General features: G+C 55.3%; 1 protein-coding gene across 7 annotated transcripts in view; it reads right to left on the reverse strand.

The window, feature by feature from the left end:
• AFAP1L2 (actin filament associated protein 1 like 2) overlaps positions 1-23,882 on the reverse strand; it is a 98,885-nt gene that overhangs the window by 12,819 nt on the left and 62,184 nt on the right. For 4 of the 7 annotated variants that reach the window (XM_019459498.2, XM_019459499.2, XM_019459496.2 and 1 more), the window contains 8 exons: positions 20,314-20,388; positions 18,643-18,737; positions 12,387-12,477; positions 9,432-9,515; positions 6,401-6,606; positions 5,086-5,265; positions 1,807-1,896; positions 96-180 (listed from right to left, as the gene is read on the reverse strand). In XM_019459498.2, coding sequence (XP_019315043.2) covers positions 96-180; positions 1,807-1,896; positions 5,086-5,265; positions 6,401-6,606; positions 9,432-9,515; positions 12,387-12,477; positions 18,643-18,737; positions 20,314-20,388 — 906 coding nt within the window. The remainder of the gene's footprint in view (positions 1-95; positions 181-1,806; positions 1,897-5,085; positions 5,266-6,400; positions 6,607-9,431; positions 9,516-12,386; positions 12,478-18,642; positions 18,738-20,313; positions 20,389-23,882) is intronic. The other 3 variants (XM_019459502.2, XM_019459501.2, XM_053909934.1) reach the window with 1 other exon arrangement.

The following is a 23,882-nucleotide window of genomic DNA, read 5'->3' on the forward strand; positions in this document are numbered from 1 at the left end:
CCAACCCGTTAGGGTTGAGCCACACAGCCACGTCTCACGGCGTGGGGTCCCATCCCCCCTCCCAGGGCTCGGCTGAGGGCTACAAGCGTTGTTACCATCTTTGGCCTCCGGGACCTCAGGGTGGCCATCTACGGAGCTCCCATATTCCGGGGCCGACCCGTACTTCTCCGTTACATCTGGCTGTGGAAAAGAGGGAGACAGGTGAGCCATCTTGTCTGGGAACGGTAACCTCAGGGATCACGGTTTAAGGGAAACCAATAGATAGCTTTTGGGTGTCGGCTAGAGGTTCCTGTGGAGTCTGGGTCACCGATGGGACACTGGCCACACTTCCCTTGGGCCTTCTGGGGGACATGCCTTCACCTTCCCTTTCGCTGCCCCATCCCAGAGACCCTCCTCTACTTCAAGGCCACCACACATTCAAGTTTACAAGTTCTCAAAATGCTATTCGACCTGATGCAACAGCGGCCCCGTAGCCAGCGTGAAAGGCAGGTGGCCAGCTCTGGGGCATCAGAGTTGACGTCCCGGCCGAAGCCTGCTGTCAGGCTGGGAACTATCCAGACAGGAGCATGAGCAAGGCTTTTAAGAACTGACTGTGCGGGGGCGCCCGGGTGCCTCAGTCCGTTGAGCGTCCGACTTCGGCTCAGGTCATGATCTCGTGGTTCGTGAGTTCAAGCCCCACATCGGGCCCCGTGCTGACAGTGTGGAGCCTGTTTGGAATTCTCTCTCTCTCTCCCTCTCTGCTCTTCCCCTGCTCACTCTCTCACTCTCAAAAAAACTAAAAAAAAAAAAAAAAAGAAGGGACTGTGCCACTAACACATCACTAACACATCAGGCTTCAGAGAAGGGCCAGCTTGCCTGCACAAGTTCAGACCACGATTTGAACCCTGGCTGGAACGCTCTCCATCCAGGCCTGGTGCTTGACTTACAAGCCTCTCTGGGCCCTGCGGTGCATGTGTTTCAAGAGGGATAACATCCCCATCTACAGCCCTGGGGCTGCTAGGGGACTAGAGACTTTCCAGAAGGGTGTGCTGGCCGCCGCTGCTGTTAGAATGTGAAGCACTCAGAATATTCCAACCAAGGTTCTCCCAGAGAACCACTTCCTCCAGACCCCTGGGTAACAAGCTGAGGATCTCCCAACCAACGGGACTGGCCTCAGGCGGTGGCTCGAGGACTGACATACGTGACCGGGTTACTCCATGAGGAATGGCCAGTGCCTTCCCGATGAACGGAGCGCCTCCTCCCTACTCGAGCCATCCACGTACCCTCTGCTCTCTCCCCTGCCGGGGCAGGGCCGCCCAGGGTGAGACCCAGCGACGCCGCTCTGTGCATACCCAGGCTCCGGGGCACCTACCTGCAGATTCTTGGGGACACGGAATGGGAAGCCTCAGGCGATGGCCCTCCCCTCAGCCAGCACTTGGCCCTTAAACTGGGGCCCCACAGCTCTGTGCGAATGAGCAACGGAGCCCCTCTGGCTGGAATCAACCCAGGACGGTTCTCCCAGCCCGGAAGCTCTACTGAAAGTAAGTGCAAAACAAGGGCCTCATACCACGAATTTCCCTGATTAAGAATGGAGGGCACGCTGACCTTTGTTCCAATCGGCTTCCTGCGCCCAAGCAAGAAAACATTTCGGGTTTGTATCAACTTCCTCAGTTTTCCTGCCAACCTGGGAACCACTGCCCTTATCCCAGCATCGTACGTTTCCCACTCATGGGGCTGAGGTGCGAAAGCAAAGGTCTGTTTCATGCTTGTAACGTTCACGGAGGAGAAACAGGACGGCACTCTCCTCCAGGCAGGACAGAGGCTTACTTTCGGGCCGCTCAGGCGCTGGGCGTCTGGGGTGTACTGATTTCCCTCGGGTGCTCCTTCTGCAGGCAGGCCACTCACCTCCTGGATGACCTGAAGGAAGAGAAAGCCGTCAGCGGAGTCGCCTGCTGGCCGGTACTCACAGCCAGACGGCAGCTGGAATCCCTGGAGGGGGAGCGGCTGGAGGCGACAGGCGACGCACAGTTTCCAAGGGACGGAGACCCTGCCTCTCACCCCTGGCTCCCGGCCCGTGACCGGACAGCCTGCGGTGGGGGCGTCCCGTTCCGTGGGCCCACTCCCCTGCAGACCCCCCCCCCCACCACGTTCCGCTGGTGGCCGCTTTATCGCAAAGCCTAAAGATGCCCCAAGCCGCCAGCCCTCAGCTCTGCCAGCCCCCTTCCTGCCCTCATCTTGGGCAAGATAGGCCGTTTGGCCACGGGTCTGATGAAGAACTGCCCCCCCCCCCCCCCCCCCGCGGCTTTTCGGGAGCCATGGAGCTTGCTGCGGAGAGCCAGCACGCTGCTCAGGAAGCAGGCCTGCTAACGGCCTTGGTCCGGCACTGGCTGTCCATCCAGACTCACCTGTCACAGTCCACCCCCCCGGAAGGAGCCTTTTAACTGGGGGCGGGGGGGGGGGGGTGCTGGGCTGGGGCACCAGGGTCAGAGGCGGCTCTGGCCACTCTCAGAACCGCTGTTCTGAGCCCGGAGCCACCTGGGGGATTTCCAGAGGGTCAGAGCCCCGGGCAGCCACCAACAGCCCTCTGGGCTCAGCAAGAGTACGTTCAGAAACCCTCCCTCTTCGGTGGCTGCTTAGAGCAGTTTATAGAGACAAGTTCAAAATGAGAAAAGCCGAAGAACAAAAGGAAGAAGGGCCGTGGGGACGGGGGAATACACAGCATTTCTCGCCTCTCCCATGGACTCCAGTTCGGGACGCTGGTCCACACGGCGGACCAAACGTGCAACGTAGTGCCGTGGGAAGAGGGCAGCACCGGAATCGGCCCGCCAGCTGCGTGATCACGGGCCTAAGCTGCAGTCACCACGTCTGTGGGATGGGACGACACCGACACCACCGGGCGGCTGTGAGGACTCGGTAAAGGACTCGGCACAGGCCAGGCACGTTCATTACCATCCTCATTAGCTGGGGCCTGGATATGCGGACCCCTTCGCAAGGGAAGCATGCTAAGCCTGGAGTCCAGACTCGAGGGCTTCTCTGGGGGAGCCCCGCCTTGTGCTTTCCTTTTCTGGGGTTCTCATCCCATATCTGCATTTCCCGTTCACCGCCACCTACTGTCCCTACAGCCAGGCCCATCTCTGTGCTCACCTGACCAGGGAGGAGAAGGGCCTCTGTGAAGGCCCACAGAGAGGCTGTGCCTTCTGAAAGTATTCTTGTCTTTGAAACCAGGGGCAGGGGTCTCGAGATGAGGGCATGAGAGTTGGGAAGGGAGGCTGGGGTCAGAGGAAGAGCAGGTGAGTGTGAGCAGTCAGAGGAACAGCACTGGGAGCAGGAGTAGCGTGTGTGTGTGTGTGTGTGTGCGCGCGCGTGCAAGTGTGTGTGTATCTGCAAGTGTGTGTGTGTGTGTGTGTGTATCTGCAAGTGTGTGTGCATGTAAGTATTTGTATGTACGTGTGTGGATGGGGTAGAAGGCACCTATGGTGAGTGCCCCTACACTGGACATGCATCAGTGTGGCTGTGATAGAGGAGGTGGGGAGGGAAGGAAAGAGGAAGGGAGGGAGGGAGGGAGGAAGGGGAGAAGGGGGGAAGGAGGGAAAGATGGAAGGAAGAAAGGAAGGAAGGGGAGAAGAAGGGAAAGGAAGTGGGAGGAAGGGGTGAGTAAGGGGGGAAGGAGGGAAAGAGGGAGAGAAGGAAGGAGAGGGAAAGGGTAAGGAGGGAGGTAGGGGGAAGAGGGGAAGGAAGGAAGGGGGAAAGGAGGGGGGAAGGAGGGAAGGAAGTAGTGAAGGAAAGGGGAATGAAGGGAGGGAGGGAAGGAAGTTTGGAAGGAAGGGGGAAGAGGGGAAGGAGAGAAGGAAGGAAGGAAGGAAGGAAGGAAGGAAGGAAGGAAGGAAAGAAGGAAGGGGAGAAGAAGGGAAAGAAGGAAGGGGGAAGAGGGGGGTAAGGGGGGAAGAAGGGAAAGAGGGGAGGAGGGAAGGAAGGAGAGGGAAAGGGGATAAGGAGGGAGGTAGGGGGAAGAGGGGAAGGAAGGAAGGGGGAAAGGAGAGGGGAAGGAGGGAAGGAAGTGGTGAAGGAAGGGGGAAGGAAGGGAGGGAAGGAAGGAAGTTTGGAAGGAGGGGGGAAGAAGGGAAGGGAAGGGAAGGGGGAAGGAGGGAAGGAAGGAGGGAGGGAAGGAAGGGGGGAGGGAAGGGGGAAGGAGGGAAGGAAGGAAAGAAGGAAGGAAGGAAGGGAGGGAGGGAGGGAGGAAGGAAGGGAGGGAGGGAGGGAGGGAGGGAGGGAGGGAGGGAGGAAGTTTGGAAGGGGGGGAAGAAGGGAAGGAGGGAAGGAAGGAGGGAGGGAAGGAAGGAAGGAAGGAAGGAAGGAAGGAAGGAAGGAAGGAAGGAAGGAAGGAGGGACCTCTCTGGCTCTGGTCTCACCAGGGGTCCTGCTGGGTCTGGAGATCCCTCTGCAGCTGTGGGCCCCTTCTTGGTGCAAACCTCATACCTTCTGGAATTGTCATGCTTATTTTTCATATGGGGCAAACCAGGTTTCATCATCACTGGGAGCTGTACTGTGTATCTGTAGGCAGAACTGACCAAGGCCATTTGTGATGGTAGAATACAGGGCTGCGGTCACACAGCACCAGGTTTGAGACCGAATCCTGCCACTCACTGGCCAGGTGACCTCGACTGGTCATCTCCCTCTGAGCCTTAATCACCACCCCTGTAAAATGGCAGTATTAACATCGCCCAGGGCCCCCCGCCCCCCCAGTGTGGTTAGGTGGGTTAAGTTTGCCAAGAGCACATGGCCCATGGTAAGTGCTTTACACGTGGCTGTGCTGTTGATTCTTGCTTAATAAGGAGGCTCCTGGTGCCTCTCTAGAGGCCAAAAGGCAAACGAGTGTCCCCAAGGGCCCAGCTCCAGGCCCGGTAGCAGGGTGCCGTGATCCCTTCGTTCTGAATGCTGGCTACCACCTGGAACACGGAAGCCCTGGGAGTTTGAAGGACTGTAGATCTTTTACCCTTGACAATGGCCATCCCTTGTAGAAAAAGTCAGGGAGGCAGAACTGAGGAGCCCCCGGGGAGCCCGCAGGGGAGCAGGCCCGTGTCCCCCCCAGCCCAGTGCCACCCTCACCCTGAGCCACTGCTCTGCTTGGTCCCTGCTCTGCAGGCCGAGCACGATCACATCGGCGTTCATGGGCGTGATCTTTAGCTTGTGCTCCTTCTTCCGCACTTGCTTCTCCTTGTGGATGACGCTGCTGCCCACCAAGTTCACGTCCAGCTGCGGGCTGTGGTCCTTGGAGGATTTGTAGCACTAAAAGGGAAGAGAGACGCCCTGAGGCTTTGCCAGGCCTGGCGGGGTTCCGCAGCGGAGGGGCCGCGGGCACAGCAGGACCCCCGGGACCTGGGCGCTCCCCAGCAAAACCAAAGGTGCGGACCCGTGGCCTCGAATATCAGCAGCTCTTGTTCTCGGCACCAGAGTGACCAGGCTGATTGTCTCCCCTCCCACACCCCTCCTCCTTGCCAGTCTCGCCCAGGGATGCCCCAGACCCCGCTTATCCATGCTGCTCGAAGGTCCCTGTAGGCCTCAGCTTGCTCCTAAAAACATCCTCTGTAGCCAACTCTCATACTTCTGGCTGGACTCACTCACTTCCCTGCCTGTCTACATTTCTTGCTTAGCGCCCTCAGGAAGGGGGCCGTAGGGAACCGAGACTAAGCTTCGTATCTGCTTAGTTCAGAAAATGATGTGTTAGTGAAAAAACACGGGGACTTGCTTCCCCTCCCAAAATACTTGGCCCCTCAATTTGTCACAGGTATAAAGGGCGTCCTCACGGGGCTGCTGAACAGGCTTACCAGAAAGAACATCTGCACAGAATCGGGCATGTTGTGAGTGGTGAATTAAGGGCACTTATAATGATTCCAAGGAACTGCAAATTAGGACATAAAACTGTGAATTTTAATTTAGAATCACAGGAAACAGGGCTGTGGTCAGAGTAACAGCTTCTGATTTCTTTAGGGGTTTTGTCTTATAATCAGTAATTCAAAATACTGTGACTTCTGAGACGATGCCTCTCATTCTAGTGCCGCACAGGTGAGTGCAGTAGCCAGAACTGGGGCTGGGGGAGTCCTGACCCGTGCAGCAGGGTGGGGTCAGGATGTGAGGAAGGAGCCCTCAGGCCGAGGGGACAAGATTCCTGGAAACCGTCTACGGGATGGGACTGGGGGCAGGGAGTGGTAACCCCAGCCCCCTCTGAATGACAGATGAAGGCTATTAGACCCTTTTAGTTGAGATAAGGCACTTTCGTTCACGCAAAGTTCTGCACACAATTTTGGGTTAGGAAGCGGAGAAAGCCTCCAGACATAAAAGGCTCTGACCGCCTAGTACCGGGGTCCATCTCCCCAACTCCCCCAAAGAAAAAAGACCGGAACGCAATGAGAGACCCACTGACCAGGAGCCTGGTGTCCTTGACGACGCATAGCTGCTTGGCCCACTGTCCCAGCCACTTCTTGCGCCACAGGAAGGCACAGATGCGGGCGTCGCGCATCAGCTCGATGCCGGCCTCAGGCGACGGCCACTGATAGGGGGCCGACTTGCCCTTGCTGTTTTCCTCTTCGTCGTAGGACTCGTAGGAGCTGCTCACTGCCTCTCCGTCCTCTGCAAGGAAGAGCCACGGGGTCACGGACCCATCGGGCAGGGGCCATTCCAAACGTGCTCCGTCCAGGAGGGAGGGCAGCAGGCAGGGGCGGCCAGCGGCCTCCAGGCCGCAACGCACCTGCCTCGCTGTGCCCTTGAACCAGCCTGACAGCCACCAACCACAGACCTGGGCAGGCCTGGCCCCCAGATGTCCTCACTGAAGCTTCCTGGATGCTGCTTCTGGCCACAGACACGTAACTAAAACCAGGAGTCTCTCCCTTTTCCTCCTCAAATCTGTCACCCCAGACTCCGCAGAAACCTCCGACAAGACACTGCCCACAGGCGACTGTTCACGCTTCACAAGGCCAGTGCCCCCCCCCCTCCACCCCCCAGGGCCTGTTTCTTCACGTAAAGGAAGAAGCAGGGGGTGAGTCTAGCAACAGGCATTCTATGGGCCGCAGGAAGGGCTCACCATCTGAGCCCAGGCTGGGCACGTGCTGAGCCTCCCACAGCCACCTGCCCAGCGGGGCCTGCTCTGTTCCTGGTCTTGTCCTGGGAGTGGGGGGGGGGGGGAGGGGGAGGTGGGCTATAGCTTCTTAGGGTGAAAGAAACCGCAGTCGGAAATGGCTCTGTGGGGAAGGCCGGCCGGCCCCCTCGGTCACAGCCCTTTCCCAAACCCACTTCCAGCCTCCCCAGACTCTGCTCGCTCTCCCCCACCCACTGCACACCTCCCTGCACAGACAGCCCCTTCTGCTGGCTTCCATTCCTACCCTTCCTCCGCCTCTGGCGACCAGCCCACCTCACGCGTGTGTTCCGTTCAAGAGAATCCCCAAGCTCACCAAGCACAAACTGTTCGATTCTGTACACGCTCCACGTGCCTCAGTTTCTGTCCTCCCCCCGGACCCTGTGAGAGTTGCTCTGTTCTCTAGGCCTCGCTGCGCTATTCAAGATCAACAAAAACTAGGTGAAGGACAAAGTCAGTAAAACCCCAAAAAGCAGGACACGGAGAAAAAGAGAATCTCAGGATCTCTGGTGCAATCCCTGCCTCGGCACGCAAATCCTGTCTGTTGGAATCTCGGTGCTGCGCTGGCCTCTGCTTGATTTCTCCCCTGGATGGGGAGCTCACTATCTTATGAGCACTGGATACCTCCTTCTATTACTGGGTAGCGATAACAGAAAGTCAGGCCGCTATCTACTCCCCTGGGACTTCTACAGACATGCTCTGGCCCTTTGCGTCGCAGTGAATACACCTCCTCTACCCTCCCCCTGATCCCCTTTGGAAAAAAGTCAGCCTGTGGGCCCATAGCCTTCCCTTCTGCAGATGCCCCTTCTACTATCTGCACAGCCGGGGTCCTACGTACCAGGAAAACAGCACCACCTCTGAATTAAAACATAGAAAAACGGAATGAGGCCACGGCCACAGTTATTCCAGCTCCAATGCCAATGAAAATGTGCTTTACTATTCCTAAAAACAACACCGTCGGTATTTTAACACCAGCCTTCTTTAAAAGCAGTGTGGTACTACTCCCTTTCACGTCGTCATAAAAACGTGGCACAGTTCACAATTTCACACGTATTAAAGAAGCAAAGATTGAAAGCCGTGGCGTAGCCAATGGGAGAGCCGAACTCTCCCACCGCCGGTAGGAACATACAGGAACGCAGGCCTCTCAGAAGACTACCCAGCAGCTTGTTGTTTTGTTTCGAGAGCCGTAAAAACACCCATGCCCTTTGACCCCCACAATCCCAGTCCTGGGAGTTGATCCTAGGAAACTAGTTTTTTTTTGTTTTTTTGTTTTTTTTTTAAATAAAGAAGCGGAGGGTGGGGGAGGTTACATGCGCCAAGATATTAAATCCAGGGCCATTTACAGTCAGCAGGAGAGCAGGGAGGTGGGGAAGCATGACTGCATCCACTCTGGAGCATGCCCTGCGACAATAATCAAGGAGAACTCTGAAGGCCAGTCCTCAGCCCAGTAAATAGGATCTAAGTAAGAAGGCCCAATTAAACTGATATGTGTGAGATTTTATACCCACAGCTCGGTACTGAAAGGCAACAGGGAGAACTCAAGATAGCTGCTTTGACCAGGTGGGAGGAGCAGGGTGATTTTACTTGAAAAAAAAAAAAAATGTCCTCATGGTCACTGTGGTATTATCTGTACAATAAGTGAAGTAAGAACGATACAATGTCACTGGGATGCCTCCTTCAGTAGCAAAACTTAATAGAGGGAGGCCTCCGAGTTTAGCACGAAGAAGTGGGCCGAACCCCCTCACTGGCTGTGCTTCTGGGGTCCCCCAGGTGTTCCGTGGAAAATTCTAACACCTGTCCATCCACTCCGGGGCGGTCTGCGGAAGCTGAGAACAAACAGCAAATCGCAGTAGCTCAAACTACCTGCAGCCGCACCGGGGGAGCTTGGGGCAAATGCACCGTAACTTCCTTTATCTCTAAGAGCGATCATAACACGGCCGTGAACGTAGGGCAGTCTTAAAGCAGGTACTTGGCTTCCAGGGGTCACGGGACGAACAGGAGTGACAGGCAGGATGCTCGGACGATTCCATCCCATTTCTGCACCCCTGGGGGGACCGCGCCCCAGCATGTGCTGCTGGAGGTTTTGGGGAACAGAGGGCAGAACCACCACGCGGCGTTCTGGTCCTTTGCCCACGCATGCGGATGCCAGCTGTGGAAGGCCGAGTAAGTCTCTCCTTCCGGAAGGACGACACATGCCGTGCACATGCAGGACCCATGCACAAGGCCCGTGCGCAGGGCCACCCTCGGGGCATGCATCCTATTCCCTGAGAGCCAGGGAGCAGGCACCAAATCACTGGCATTCAGCTCCGGGGACAGGCAGTACCCAAGGTGATCGTGGCGTAAATGACTCCGTCGGGCACCTGGACCCATCTGGGGATTCCAGTGGGCGAGAATCCACCACAGTGACCTGTATGAGATCCAGAAGCACAGAGAAAGGCAAGGTGGAGAGACACAAGCTGAAGAGAGGGACAGACCCAAGCGCGGAGGGTGACACAGAGAGACCCAGTTGTCCACCACAAGCCAGTACTTCCCCACTGGAGGGGTGGGTTCTCAGGAGAGGCCCTGGCCCGACCCAGGACATCTTTCCTCAGCACCTTCTCACCCAGAGATGACCACGTAAGTACTCGTCACCAGTGGGAGGTGCGTAGAAGGCCCCTCTGGCTGGTACTTTTAAGAAGCACGTAGGAATTCTCTGCTGTCTCTTTGCAGAGGATTCTGTGGCCTTAGAGGGTGGCTGAGCCCACACTGGAAGGCGGCTAAACTACCTGGTGAGCAGTGATCCCCACGTAGGACAGTTCACGAGAAACAGACGTGTGCTGTGTCACCATAACCGGGAAGGGAGGTTATCTGTTCCAGCAGCGGCCAGGTCCCCCACACGAGACATTACAGGCCAAGTAGCTGATGTCTCGGGCAAGGAGGCCTGACCCTCGTATCTCCTGCACAGGCCATCAGGGCGCTTACTAAGCTGTTGCTCGGAGAGAGGGACCTGCCTCATCAGAGCCGTGTGCGGACAGTGCTGATGAAGCAGGACAAGAGCCCAAGCAACCGCTCTCTTGAAGGAAGTCCGCAAAATGGCTGGTGGCCAGTGAACCAGGGCAGGGGGCAGGGGGCCAGAGGTCACTCCTCCCGGTGTGACCAGCACGTCTCACCGCTCAAACAGGTGCAGGGGACAACAAGCAGGAAGTGAGGGCAGGCCGGCTTTCATATGCCGGTGACGCCCTCCCTTCGCGGCCCGTGTGACCAGTTCTCCCCAGGTCACCCCCGGTCCTTGTCCCGGCACGAGAAGGACAGGCCGTCGGCATTCTTCCTGCGCACCTTGCTGTGTTCACGCTGTCCCCGTAGGGACGCCCCGGTCCCGGCTAAGACCAACCTGAATTCACAGTCGAGACACAAACCCCGACAAGCTTGAGCCCACTTGTTGATGACGAGGTGTGTGTCTGCCCCACAGACAGGCCCCCGGGAGCGTCTGGGAGGCAGGCCCCGGCTGGCACGGGCCACACCCCGGAGAGCCAGGCTTGCGAGGCTCAGAGGTGCTGGTCACGGTGAGTCACAGCTTCCTCCTTCCACACGCATGAGGATGGCCGCGCCGCACCGTCGGCTTTGCTCTGGAATCACAGCCCCGCCGGAGACGTGGCAACACCCCACACGCTCAGCGGGTTCAGGCTAAGTGATGTCCGCCCACAAACCAGGAGAATAAAATAACCTCCATCCAAACAGGCCCTCACCTCCCACACAGTTCCTGGGACCGGAGGCAGTAGGTAAAGTGTGGAGAAGGATCCGACGCGGCTCCAAGGGACCCGTCCCATGTGATCTCTGGTCCTGTTCCTTACGGAGCCGACAACACCCCTCTCCAGCCAAGTTCATTCCCACCACCAGGGACCCCTTGCCTCTTGCATCTGCAAACTGCTTTGTGCTCTCAAAGACCTTTCACTTATCAAGGAAAGGAGCAGATTGAGGTAAGAGGGGGGAGCGAGAGGGCCAGAGTCCAGCTGCTCAAGTGAGTAGGCCCATGATACTCTTCCTTCTGGAACTTTTGGGGCCTTTCTGTGCTAGCGAATCCCTACGCCAAGAGCACTTTCTTTTTTTAAGTTTATTTATTTATTTTGAGAGAGTGAGAGAGAGCATAAGCAGGGGAGAGGCAGAGAGAGAGAGAAGGGGACAGAGAATCCCAAGCAGGCTCTGCACTGTCAGCGTGCAGCCCTACGTGGGGCCTGAACTCACAAAACCATGAGATCAGACCCGAGCCAAAACCAAGAGTTGGACACTTAACCAACTGAGCCACCCGGGCGCCTACCCCCTCCAGAGCATTTCTGATCTGAATCTCCCAGAATGAGAACCACTGGCCAAGGCCAGAGGGCTCCAGTGTGAGTCCTGCCCCTATGGCACAGGTCACCTTAATTCCTAAGTTAGGTCAGTCACTAAGTAACCCTCCAAAGGCTTGCAGTCTCATCAGAGAGAAGCCAAAGTCCTCACCATGACTGGCTGACTTCTTTACCCTTGTTCCAGCCACACAGGTCTCCTTGCTGTTCCTTAAACATGCTGAGCCCCGCCCCCCCGCCCCCACCGCCCCGGCCTCAGGGCCTTTGCATGTGCTACATGGTCTGGAAAGTTCTTCCTGGAGGTCTCTGCCTTCCCCACATTCCATTTCATTCAGGAATCAGCTCCAGGTCATGCTGTCAGAGAGGCCTTCCCTGTTTAAAATAACACCTTCTCCTGCCCCAACCCAGCCCCTATGCTTTCCATCCTAACACTGTATTGTCACCTGACATGCCCCATGTTTATTTGTTGTCTGTCTTCCCTCACAGAATCTAAGGGCTGTGACTCTGGACTGTCCTGAGCTCTGCTGAGCTCCTGACTCCCAAAAGCATGCTTGGCACACAGAGTGAGCACAGTTAACTATCAGGCCAACGGAGAGCCCCAGAAACAGCTCTGGCTCGGCCGGACCACATTCCCGTTGCTTACACGTGTCCCTGGACCGACCCACCTCTCCTCCATCACATTTCTGTGCCAAAGCCGGCACCGTCCAGATGGGAACGGCATCAGACACAGGAAACCAGCTCACCGTGGACCATCCCACGCCTCCTCGCAGGCGGCCTGGGTCTGCTGGGAGCTCTCAGCTCCCCACCAGAGCAGAGGCCCAATGCTCTGTGGCCAGTTCTCAATTCGGGCCACGCTCTCTGGGAACAGCAGCCCAGGCTGCCCGCGGCTTCCAGCACTGGCATCTGTGCAGGAAGTGACTGGACCCCCTCCGAGTCCCAGCCCTGGCCCCGGGGTGTACCGTTGAGTGATGTGTCGTACGGCTCAGCCTCTTCATAGTAACCCTCTGGAGACTCAATCTTGGGGACGGAGAGTTGCTTCCGCTCTGGAATCTGTGGTATGAACAAACAAAATAAACATACTCAGATATGATACACTGAGAACAACTTGGAATTAACCCTCTGGGTGGAAGGAGGGGATTCCAGAAGAAGAAGAAAACCGTCTGGTTGGACTTCAAGTCGGCTGGGAGGGAGAACGTGCAATGCCATGGCTCCCGACAGCCACCACGTCCGCCGGTCTGCTGCCAGAGAAGGGCTGTGGGCGCGTTGCTGAACCCCGCGGAGCCTCAGCTTTCTCCTCTGCAAAATGAGGCTCAAATCCGCCCCCGCCCCAACACACACACAAAATGGCCTTGTGTACGTGATATGGAATGCATACAAACATCCAGAGCGTGTCAGGCCGCTGTGGCTTCTAAATAGCATCTACTTTCGAAAACGACAAGGGCTAATCAAGTACACACGGAGGAAGGTGACCTGGTGGGTTCTAAATCCTGAACTTTCACCATAATAAGTCCGACCACTCGGATGGATATTGGGTGGCTCCTGTGTCCAAGCTGCAAGGGAGGCGTCCGGATGTCCCGGAGTCACTCCTGACAAAGACTTCGCCAGGTGGTGGATGTTCAGGGCTCCCGCTCACGTGTACGGTGAGTCATGTCCTCATAGACGAGGTCAAAGTTCTGTGGGGACCCGGAGGGCGTGAGGAGCATTTACTACCACCGGGAGGACACGAGCTTTGAGTGGAGTCTCAAAGATGACCCTGAGCTTCTTATGTGGCACGAGCACGACTGGGGAGGAATAAAGAATATACCCAAACGTGCAGAAACGTGGAGCGTGCAATTCTGTACTCCTCCATTATTCTGTACTGTAAATGGTTTGGGAAAGCCCTTGTGCTGGGCATTTGGGGAACTTCGAATGAAAGCAGTAGAAAGGGGTGGGGGGAGACGGAAGGAGGGCGGCCAACGGAAAGACCCCACACGGCCCTGGGAGATGGGCCTCTGGACCTCGGAGGACTCCCTGTCCTGCCGGCAGGAGGAGGGGAGATCTAGAAACCCCTGCCTCTGAAATGAGCTCATGAAAACGAGGGACTTATCGCAGAGATGGCTCCCCAAGTCTTGGCCCCGGAGATGGTGGGAGAGCGGTCAGCCTGGGCCGGGGTCCCCATGGTACGGGACTCGGCATGGGCTGCGAGAGGGTCCACCCCCCGCCTCCTCCAGGGCAGAGCAATGATCCTGCGGCTGCTTCACCAAAAGCAGCATTCCAGAGCCAGGTCCGGTGTGGCCTGGCACCTCATATGGACTCTGGAGTGAATGTAACTTGGTTGCAGTCAGGGCTTTAGGACTCTGTAGATTCAACTGACGGGATGTGATGGCCTCTCCCTCACCTTCCCTCCCTATAAACGAGAATAAACCCAGGGTTGTCTTGAGACAAACCGTGACGGTGTCTCCACAATGCTTAGCCCCGTATCAAACATGAGGAGGCTGTCACCGTCATTGTCTGGGGGCCGTCCACGCCCTGGGGGGGCTGCAGGAGCCGGGTCACCGAATCACCATCCGACAAGCTGAGGCAGGTCTGCACGCAGAGGGTTGGCGAGGCCAGGCCAGAGTGTGGGTCCAACTCTGAATCCTAAATTCATCTGGCCTCACATCAAGAGAGCGGATACAAGATCCAGAGGTAGGCCTTGAGCAGCTTCCAGCACCCCCACGGGTGCAAGAGGCAGAAAGGTACAGAGCATGAAAAGAACAGAACGTGCTCTTTTCCGAAGCAGATCGGCTGCTGCCCTGGGCCCGCAGATGCGGCTGTGAGTGGCACCGGGTCAGGCTCCTTCCCGAGGGCAGGCTAGGCACGCTGCACCCGGTAGCTGCCAGCGGATGACCTTTCGGGTCTGCTGCCACAGCCTGGTGAGTTGTCTCTGCTCGTCTCGGCCATTCCTGGCCCCTTGGTCAGTTTGAGAAAGGGCTGCCCGAGACCCAGCCGTGGTCCTCGAGAGCCAGCTTCCTGGGGTCCGAGGGGAGAGCATCGCCTCCCCTGAGAAGCAGCAAGGTCCCTGCAGATGGGTCCTGGAGCTCATGTTTCCTAAGCTGGCCTGGCCCCCGGCTCCAGCCTCCAAGAAACCCCATCCCCATCAGGTGGTGCTGGGACCCTTCGCACAGGGAGGGGGTGGGTCCCATTTAGAGAGAAGCTCCAAGCATCCAAGATCGAGCTGCAGCCCAGACTCCTGTAATCAGAACAGGAAAATGGGGGGGGGGGGCGGGGCGGGGCGGGGAGGGGGACGAACCTTTCTTCAGAAGCCCCTCAGGGGTCATTCTCACCACGTGGGTCCTACTGTCCTATCTGGGGGCGGAGTACTAGGGAGTGTCTCCTGAGAGTCTCCCAAGCCTCTCCCTGTAAAATCCCCTGTAAATGGATCTATGGGGAGAGGCAGGAGAGGGAGGTGGTAGGAATCCAACCTCCAGGGCTAGGGTTTGAAACCTGACATGACGCACCCCAGCTGTGTGTCCCTGGGCAACTTACTTGACCTTTCTGTGCCTCAGTTCCTCCACTGCAAAATGGGGAGAGTAGAAGTACCTGTCACATGGGGCCACTGTAAGGATTAAACTGTGCCCAGCACTATTATCCAATACATATGCATTTTTACCAACCTAAAAAATACAAACGTATCAGTGAAGAGAGAAAAGTTGTCAGCATACACGTTCGACAGAGGAAGAACGGCCGTATCCTAAGGAGACAGAGGAGACGTCTGGGGTTGCCCAGGCTTACGCCCAAGCTCAGCCCTCATTAAAGAAGATGGTCCCTGCCCTCAAGGCTGCTGGGGCAAAATATAAGCCCTTGAGTCAAGTTACAGGTTAAAATGATTTGCACAAAAATTCAGAAGAGAGTCACATAATGACACAAGTATAATGACCCGTTTTCTGAAGTCAGAGGAGCAAGGGAGGCTGATTTCTCAGGGGAAGAATAGAGAATGAGGATAAAGATAAGGGACCATTAAAGTTCATCATCATCATCATTGTGATGGTGCAGGTTTTAGACACTAAACTCAGGCGCAGAAGAGAGGTGACTTCACAACCTTCAGGAGGCTCTGAGAATTCACAGGAAGGGACAGGAAAGAAAGCCACCCGGCTCAGCCGGATTTGCCAGAGGTCTACAAACTTCTCTGTAAAAGGCCAATAATACATTCCTAACGGATCGGCAGGTCACTTGAGGGTCGCTGATCTCAGCTGTTCGACTCCGCCGTCGCAGAGCGAAAGCATCCAGAGATAATACATAACTGAGAAGCGTGGCTATGTTCCAATAAAACTTTATTTACAGTAGCAGGTGGCTGTGGATTTGGCCTGGGGGCCAGAGTCTGCCAGTCCTGATTTAGAGTAGACACGAGAGCTGAACGTGAGCAGGGGCCCGGATGAGCTGAGGCGTCGGTCTCTGTGCTGATGAGCAACCTGCCCCAGCGGGCACTGTCGAACATTCCCGGGACAGGACTAGCAGATCCGGCCAGCCCCGGCTCCCCAGACCGACCGTGGCAACGTCCTTGTGTGGAGTAAGCTGCTTCCCCCGTGGAGTAACCCGCTTAAGACCAGCGCCAATGCATGCTCAGGCCTCAAAGGGTGGCTGGGGTAGGGATGGCTGTGCTGGCCGGGAGCATCAACGAGGCCAGCACACGCTTCTCCTACGGTGACCGCAGCACCTGGCTGGGCGCACAGCAGCGGGAAGTGCCACGGCTGCCTGAGTCACTGGCCGCACCCACGAGGTGGCCCCGGACCCCTGGCTGCCTTTTCCCTTGCTATCCACGGACTCTGCGGGGGTGGAGGGGGGGGACCCAGGCCACCAGAGAGGGAATCAGGGCGTCCTGAGCCTGCGACAGAGGCCACGCTCCCGGCCCAGCCACAGGCACTGAGGACCACAGGCAGACGTCCCGCCTCTGTCTCAGCCATCGGCAAGCCTGCGGGACTTGCCGCAGCTGTTGGGACGAGTGCGACCTGACTAGTTTCTCCCAACAACCTGGTCCCAGACCCTGCGTCTCCCGGCCCACCGCCGTGTCTGCAAGGCACAGATTTCCAGAACAAGGCAGCACCACCCAGTACTTGCCTGTGAGGCTCTGACTGCTGACAGCCTCTCCCACCCGGTGTTGGGCCACAGACTGCTGCCCCAAGAATGGCAGAGCCCAAGGCCCTGGCCAGAGTCGGGCGCTGAATTCCGGAGAGGAAAGTTCCAGCGCCAAGCAGCCACCTCCCCTCCCCCCACCCGGCGAGCAGTGCCTAGAGCACCCCAGAATACCACCGCATCTCCCACTGGTTAGACTGGCGGCAGCCGGTCAGGAGCAGAGGCCCCCCTTCTCCCGAGCACTGTGGCGGAAAGTGAGGAGAGCCCGCAGCTGGAAGGACCAGAGACTACAGCCTCACTCTGCTGGAAAGACGAGCTTAAGTCAGGCGGGCCTGCAGAGTGGCCTGGAAACCAAGAACCCGCATTCAGGTCTTGGCCCCGCTACCTCCCAGAGGTGGGCCCTTGGCCGATTACTTTAACTGAGCCTCTGTTTCTTCATAGGAAAACAGTGACCAAAAATACGCATCTGTAGATGGATGGTGGGGAGGCCCCAGTTTGTGTCCATCAGGGCGCCAACGGCCCAGGTGTGGCAGTCACCCACTTCGCAGCATAGTGGGGACAGCAGGGACTCAGGCTCAGGCCATCAAGTCTCATTCAGCCTGAGATGAAGAGTCCCTGCCAGTTGGTGACCGGGGGGGTGCTTCATGTACAGGGAGACTGACCCAGGTATTCCGGACATCCTCAGGAAGGCATGAATGGAGAGGGCCAGGCTGCGGTCCGGACGCCCTTAGCGGTGACCTGGGCCCACAGATCTGTCCCTGGATAGCACCCTGGGAGCTCAGTGACCATGGGAGTCACACAGCTTCCTGCTGGCACTGAACCCAGGACCCCACTGTCCCCCAAACCCTTCCCACTTCTTGATCCCATGACCCTGCTACACATAGAAATCCTTCCCGTTTCTCACCTCACACCTCTCTAGAAAGCCTCCCTGACCAGGCCCTAGACAGGGAAGAACTTGGGTTCAAACTCTGGCTCCACCATTTCTGTGTGTGGGACGTTCAGACGCTATTAACCTGCAAATTCTTGGTTTCCTCACCCGTAAGATATGAACACCGCTACTTAACCTCCCTGAACACCAACGCAGTGTGCCACGCATAGCCTTAACCCATCAAATAAGACAATCTCAGGAGACAGAGATTCACATTCTTTTAAACACTGGGAAACAGAGGGCCAGAGAGCTTAAACAACTTGCTCAAGACCGAAGAGCCAGTACCTGGTAGAGCTGGGATCTGAACCCAGGTCTGTAGGATTCCATGATTCATTCCACTCATTCATGTGGCCTACTGTGTGCATATGCCGGGCAGGAAGCAATAAATGAGAGACACTGTCCCTGTCCTACGAAGCTTACGTCTGGTCGGGGAGGCAAATAGTACAAAGATCACTTCAGTGGTGGCAAGGGCCACGGAGGGGTAATTGGCCCTGGGGTAGACGGTGACTGGGGTGGGACAGAGTTGGGGTGCCTCATGCAGCAGGTCGGGGCAAGTCTGTCTGTGAATGTCTGGGAGATGAGAAGGCAGCCACTGGACAGCCAGGATCCAGACAGTACAAAGTCCCTGAGGCAGCACTAAGCCTGTGGTATAATCCAACGGCAGAAGGGAGACCCGTGAACAGCAGGTGCAACGGGGCTGGAAATGCAGCTGGGCCAGGCTGTGTAGACCGTGTAGGCCGTGGGGCCGGGCTAAGGAACACGGATGTTTTTTGCCTAAGGTCAGTGAAAGCGTTTGGCCGGTCTGAGGCAGGAAGTGCAAGGCGATATGATTTACATTTCCAAAAGTTCACTGTGGCCTGAGCCGGTGACCACAGCTCTACAGGGCCCCACTCACATGGTGCTGGGCAGAGCCCGGTGGAGCCTCAAACACTTGGTGGCATCCAATAAAGGCAACCCCCTGCATCTCCCACTCCCTTTACCCTTAGCGTCCTGAGTACTGTGGCCCTGGGCAAATGATGCCACCCGCAGGCAGGCGTGCTTTTGTTCTGTCTCTGTCTCCCAGTGCCTCGCCCCATGTCCTGCACACAGTAGGCGCTCAGAAAACACCAGATGTTTGGTGAACTGACCCCTGTGAGAGCAACTGGAAGTTCATGGGGCCCCAGTCAGGAAATCAGGGGTGTTGGACAAACACTTACGATCTTGGGTGGCGGGAGGTCTGGAAGGCTCTTCTGAGGGGCCAGGGAGTGCTGGCCAGGCTCCCCGTTGGGCAGTGGGTTCTGCTCCTCAGGTGCTGTGGGCGGCAAGCAGGGGGAGGCTTCAGTGAGGGGTGCCCAGTGTCATAGCAGGTGCGTTATCCGGGAATGTCTGGTCACATGTGTCATGAGATCTATTTGAGCAGGTGCTAATTACCCACGAGGAGGTCCCAGCAGCCAATGTTGTTGTTTTCCTTCAAGAATAGGGTGCAGTGGTGTCCCAGCCATGGGCAGATTCCTCAGAAGGAACTGGTTTGGGGCTTCTGGCAGCCTCCACACCCTCTCTACTACCTGCCCTGTGCCAAAAATGGCCTAGCCACAGAGATTTAGCCAGTCGAGAAGCTGCCCTGTGGTCATTATACGGAGCAGCTCTCAGCACCAACCCTGTGATTATGGCTCTTTCCACCCCAGTTTCCCCAGAAGGCAAATGACCCTGGGCACTGTGGCAGCCTGCGTGTGGATAATTTCTGCTGAGCCCCAGGCTTGGCGGTGAAAACATGAGGCGGAAAAGCCACAGTGGAGAACTTGGCCACCAACTGTGTGTGCTTTTAAGGATAAGGATCCAAGGGCCCTTCTGAGCCTGGCCATTTCAGCCAGGGGCCCAGCTAAGTCCAGGACAGGCAGGCTCAGGCAGATCTGACCTCGGGGCTTTGGTGGCTGGCACCTTGAAGCCAAACCTTTAACCGGACTGAATGCTTTGGAGCACTGCGTCCCGACCTCTTGCTAAGCCTCTGCATTTCAGTCACAGGCTTGGGAGTTGGGGGACGGGGCTTTTAATCTCCTCTCCTCTGCAACGAGACAGCTCTAGAAACCTCTGGACCTCCCTAGGGTCCTGCCAGACCCACTCCTCAAGGTTTTCAGAGCAAAGGAGAGAGCAGAAGAGTAAGATACCATGGAAGACATACTATGGCCTTCCAATGTAAGATATAAAGTTCTGCCAAGAGAGCACCTTTGAGCAAAACTTTTGAATGTTAAGGCAGCTGCAGACATCAGCATTTCCATCCTCTACCATCCCCCCCACACACACACATCAAGTCCAGACTGCGGGGCACCTGGGTGGTTGCGTCGGTTAAGCGACCAAATCTTGGTTTCGGCTCAAGTCCTGATCTCACGACTCATGAGTTTGAGCCCTGCATCGGGCTCCATGCTGACGGCGCCTGCCTGGGATCCTCTGTCTCCCTCTCTCTCTGCCACCCCCCCCACTCACTCTCTCTGTCTCTCTCAAAAAGAAATAAACTAACATTAAAACCAATCTGGACTTTTATCAAAGATATAAAGCTGGGGTGTGGAATCAGCACCAAGGCTGCTTTCCTAGAGCATCGGACTGTGACTTCCTGTTTCTTGGGATGCTGTTGGGGAAAAGCTGAGAGACTTCAGGGGCCAGATTCCTTGTCCACGAATGGGACATGGGACCTTTAAGATTCAAGGAGGTGGCCTGATGAAATATCCCAAAATACATCAACCCAAAATACCATCAACTAAAATGTGACTGCCAGAAATAACTCCACTGGGCTGTCTGGTGCTGGCTGGGAGGAAGGAGGGGTGGGACGGGACCACAGCTTGTGCGCCCCCCTCCCGGAAGCTGGCCGCACCACCAGTGGGCTTAGCCTGTACCTTTGTCTTGGGACTCCGCATTCTGTGGCCTGTTGACGGTCACTTTGTTCATATAAATGTACTCCTCATCGGAACCTGCAGCAGGAGGGTAGAAGACAAAGGTTTCATGTGATTCCACGATGGGAAATGGCTTCTGGAGAGAAAGAGCGTCCCCCGAGAGACACTGTCATTAGCCTGGGTTCCAGGAAAAGCATACAACATTCCGAGTTGATTGAAAGAGTCCATTATAGAGTTGACAGATTTCCAAAAACAGAAAGGCCAAGTTGCTGACTGTTAGGTTTTCAGCCTGGGGGTGGGGTGGTGGGGGTGGGGGAGGGAAAAGATGGGTCCAGAAAGATAGCTTCAGGAATAAAAGTCTGAAGTGCAAAGGTACCCGCACCTCAAAGATCTGCCCCGTATTTCACCAGGCAGATTTCTCTGGGTTTCCTAGCATTTCATTTAAACTAAAAAATATTTCATATCCATCATTCTCACTCTAGTCTGGGTAACTCATATGGGCTCATCAGAGTGATATCTTTGTAAGACAGGGCACATTGAGGATCTGAACATTTAGCTCGCAGGCCTCTAGGTGGGGTACCAATGTGGGGCCCTGAGACCCCCAAATCGCGAGCTCTGGGTTTGGAGGGGTGGGTGTGCTGGGAATTGAAAGTGGAGCCCTGCCAGGCACCTGCTCTACCCTGTAGATTGTACCCTGCAACAGCTCGGCCCTTCCCTCTTTTAAAATCACTTCTGTGTAGGTGACCTTCCCAGTGCCTGTCTGGACAGAGAAATGTCAGTCTCCTGACACCTGCTTAGTTTCTTGTGCCCCGAAGACCCTTTCATCAGAAGACTGCACAGGAAGCTCATTCTAGTGCTTCTCCTCTTAGAATTCCACCTGCATTTCTCTTTTGCCCCTTAATTTGCATTTCCTAGAAACCCGTGGCTCCGGTAGCTGGAGACGGCGTTACCCAGCCAAGGGACCCAATTCAAACCCCTGGCGAAGGAGGCAGTTCCGTGTCAGATCCGCCCAGCCTCCAGCCAAGAGGCCTGTGAAAACCCAGAGGAACATGGGAAGGATACAGCCAGCGGGGTCTTTTGCCATCAGCCTGCCGGGTCGCCATCCTGGTGCCCAGCCCTGCCAGGACCCGTCAGCAACATCACCCCCCACCGCGGCAGGTTATGGGAGGGCACTATGAGATCTAAAAGTAGTCAGCCACAACCAGTATACTTCCACTGACTGCGACCCAGAGGGGCCGGGTCAGGACCTTTTCCAGAGAAAAGCACCCAAGAAGAGTGTTCTGCAGGGGCAGGCGGCAAAGCTCTGCCGTGAATGGTGCCATTCTGAGCAACGCAGCTAACGCGTGTGCCTTGGTTTTCTTGTCTGCTTGGGATACTATGGAAAACGACTGTGATAAATATCACTTGTTTTTACCTAACTCTGAACGCTTCCAAGAGTACAAAACTCTAATATTAGGGAACTTGAAAAAGTGAGCCCTATAACTAACAAAGATTACACATGACAAGCCTAGGGGCACCCGGGTGGCTTGGTTGGTTAAGAATCTGACTTCGGCTCAGGTCATGATCTCGCAGTTCATGAGTTCGAGCCCCGTGTGGGGCTCTTTGCTGACAGCATAGAGCCTGCTTGGAATTCTCTCTCTGCTCCTCTCCCACTCACATGGATTTGTCCACTCTCTCTCTCTCAAAATGGATCAATAAACTTAAAAAAAAATCAAAATAAATGAATTACTAGAGAGTGTGTAAACTGGCACAGCCGTTTTGGAAGCAATTTTAGAGGATAATTTAAAGTGTTCATATTCTTGGGGCACCTGGGTGGCTCTGTCAGTTAAGCATCCAACTCTTGGTTTCAGCTCAGGTCGTGATCTCACAGTTCATAAGTTTGAGCCCCAAGTTGGGCTCTGTACTGAACAGTGCAGAGCTTGCTTGGGATTCTCTCTTTCCCTCCTCTCTCTCTCTCTTTCTCTCTCTCAAAATAAATAAACTTAAAAAAAATAGTGTTCATATTTTTTTCCTTAAAGTGTTCATATTCTTTAACCCAGCATTTTTCCACTGCCAAAAATTTGTCCTGTAGATACACTCTAGCACGTAAACAAAATCTGACTTGAGGATGTTCACTGCAATATTGTAGAAGTTGTTTTTTTTTTTTTTTTTAAATTACGAAATGTAAATGTCACTAATGGGAGGCTGGTTGACCATCACTGTTCATCTATCAGTGGACACCTACCCAACTGTGAAAAATGACAAAGCAGCTCTCTGTCTGCTGTTTACAAAGATATCCAAGACTTACAGTTAAAGGATCATGTTTCAGAATAGCAAAAAGAGAAAAAGTATGTGAACTGTCAGCACATGGAAATGTGCACAGGCGACGATTCTAAGTATAAAAATAACGTAAAGCAGAATACAGAGGCAAACCACAACTACATAAAAAAATTCAGATGACGCTGGTAACGATCAAAATAGGAATCGAAAGAATGTAAATAGCTAAATGTTCATTTTATGTTCATTCCTTTTTTCTTACTGTTGACTAAGCCCACACTCCTGTAAAAAAAAAAAAAAAAAAAAAAAAGGCAAGATATTGCTGTCATTGTTTTAACTGTTAGATTCTGGGCAGGTGCTTTCTCCGCAAGATCGTGACTTGTGCACTGCAGAGAAAACTCGCACCGGCCTCTTCCTGAGGCCGCGTCTCCTCCCCTGGGCACTCTGCTGCGAGCCATGGTTGGCTATGGTTTGATGTTCCAGGGTTGCCAATCCAGGACCATCCAGGTAGGTAAGTAAGAGGCTCCCAGGACTGTCTGCAATCCTAGGAAACGCCCGGTGAAGTTGGCCCTGGAACGGGAGACTGCTGAGCTGTCCCATGTCTGGGAGGCAGTAGCCTTGGGTTGGAGAATTTCCTATCATTCCCTCATTCATTTGCAGAAGTGCGCTGAGCACCCGCACCGTGCTAAGTGCTGGGGACACAGCACAGAATGAAATAGAAGACACTGTCCCTCTCTTTATGAGCCCAACAATGGAGAAGGGAATAGACCCTAATGGGATAGTCAACACAAGCATGTGGGAAATGACATCAGCATAGGTAGGGCTGGAAAGGACAGCTGACTGTGCTCTGAGGAAGTGTGTAACTTGTGGGAAATGACCCCTGTGGCAGGGGGTAGTCTCTCCCAGAGAACTGGGTGGGGGTAGAGGGGAGGCACACGGACCCTCTTTGCTACCGTCGGACAGATAGAACATTGGCAGCTCTTCCTATCAGAGGAGCAGCCCCCAAACTCTCCCAGAGTCTCCGAGGAGGGCACTGAGGGACCCATGACACTCTCAGGTGAAGGCAGGAATGAACAGCAGGCTCCTGATAAACAAACTTCATTCCCTGCCGTGACCTCACCATCCAGATAAAAGGCAAAGAGAGTAGAAAATTCTTGTTACAGTCATACAGTAAAAGATCAGAAAACCCAAATAGACAACTTGAAAAGTGTAAACACACTCTCTCTCTCTCACACTCCGTCCAAAATGTGTGGGAGTAAACAACAGCTCAGCCAGTGTAGACCACAGACTATCTCAAAATGATCAGCCTGCCTCCA

The sequence above is a fragment of the Panthera pardus genome, unplaced genomic scaffold (genome assembly GCF_024362965.1).
Source record: "Panthera pardus isolate Hobbes unplaced genomic scaffold, ASM2436296v1 HiC_scaffold_22, whole genome shotgun sequence".
Taxonomy (NCBI): Eukaryota; Metazoa; Chordata; class Mammalia; order Carnivora; family Felidae; genus Panthera; species Panthera pardus.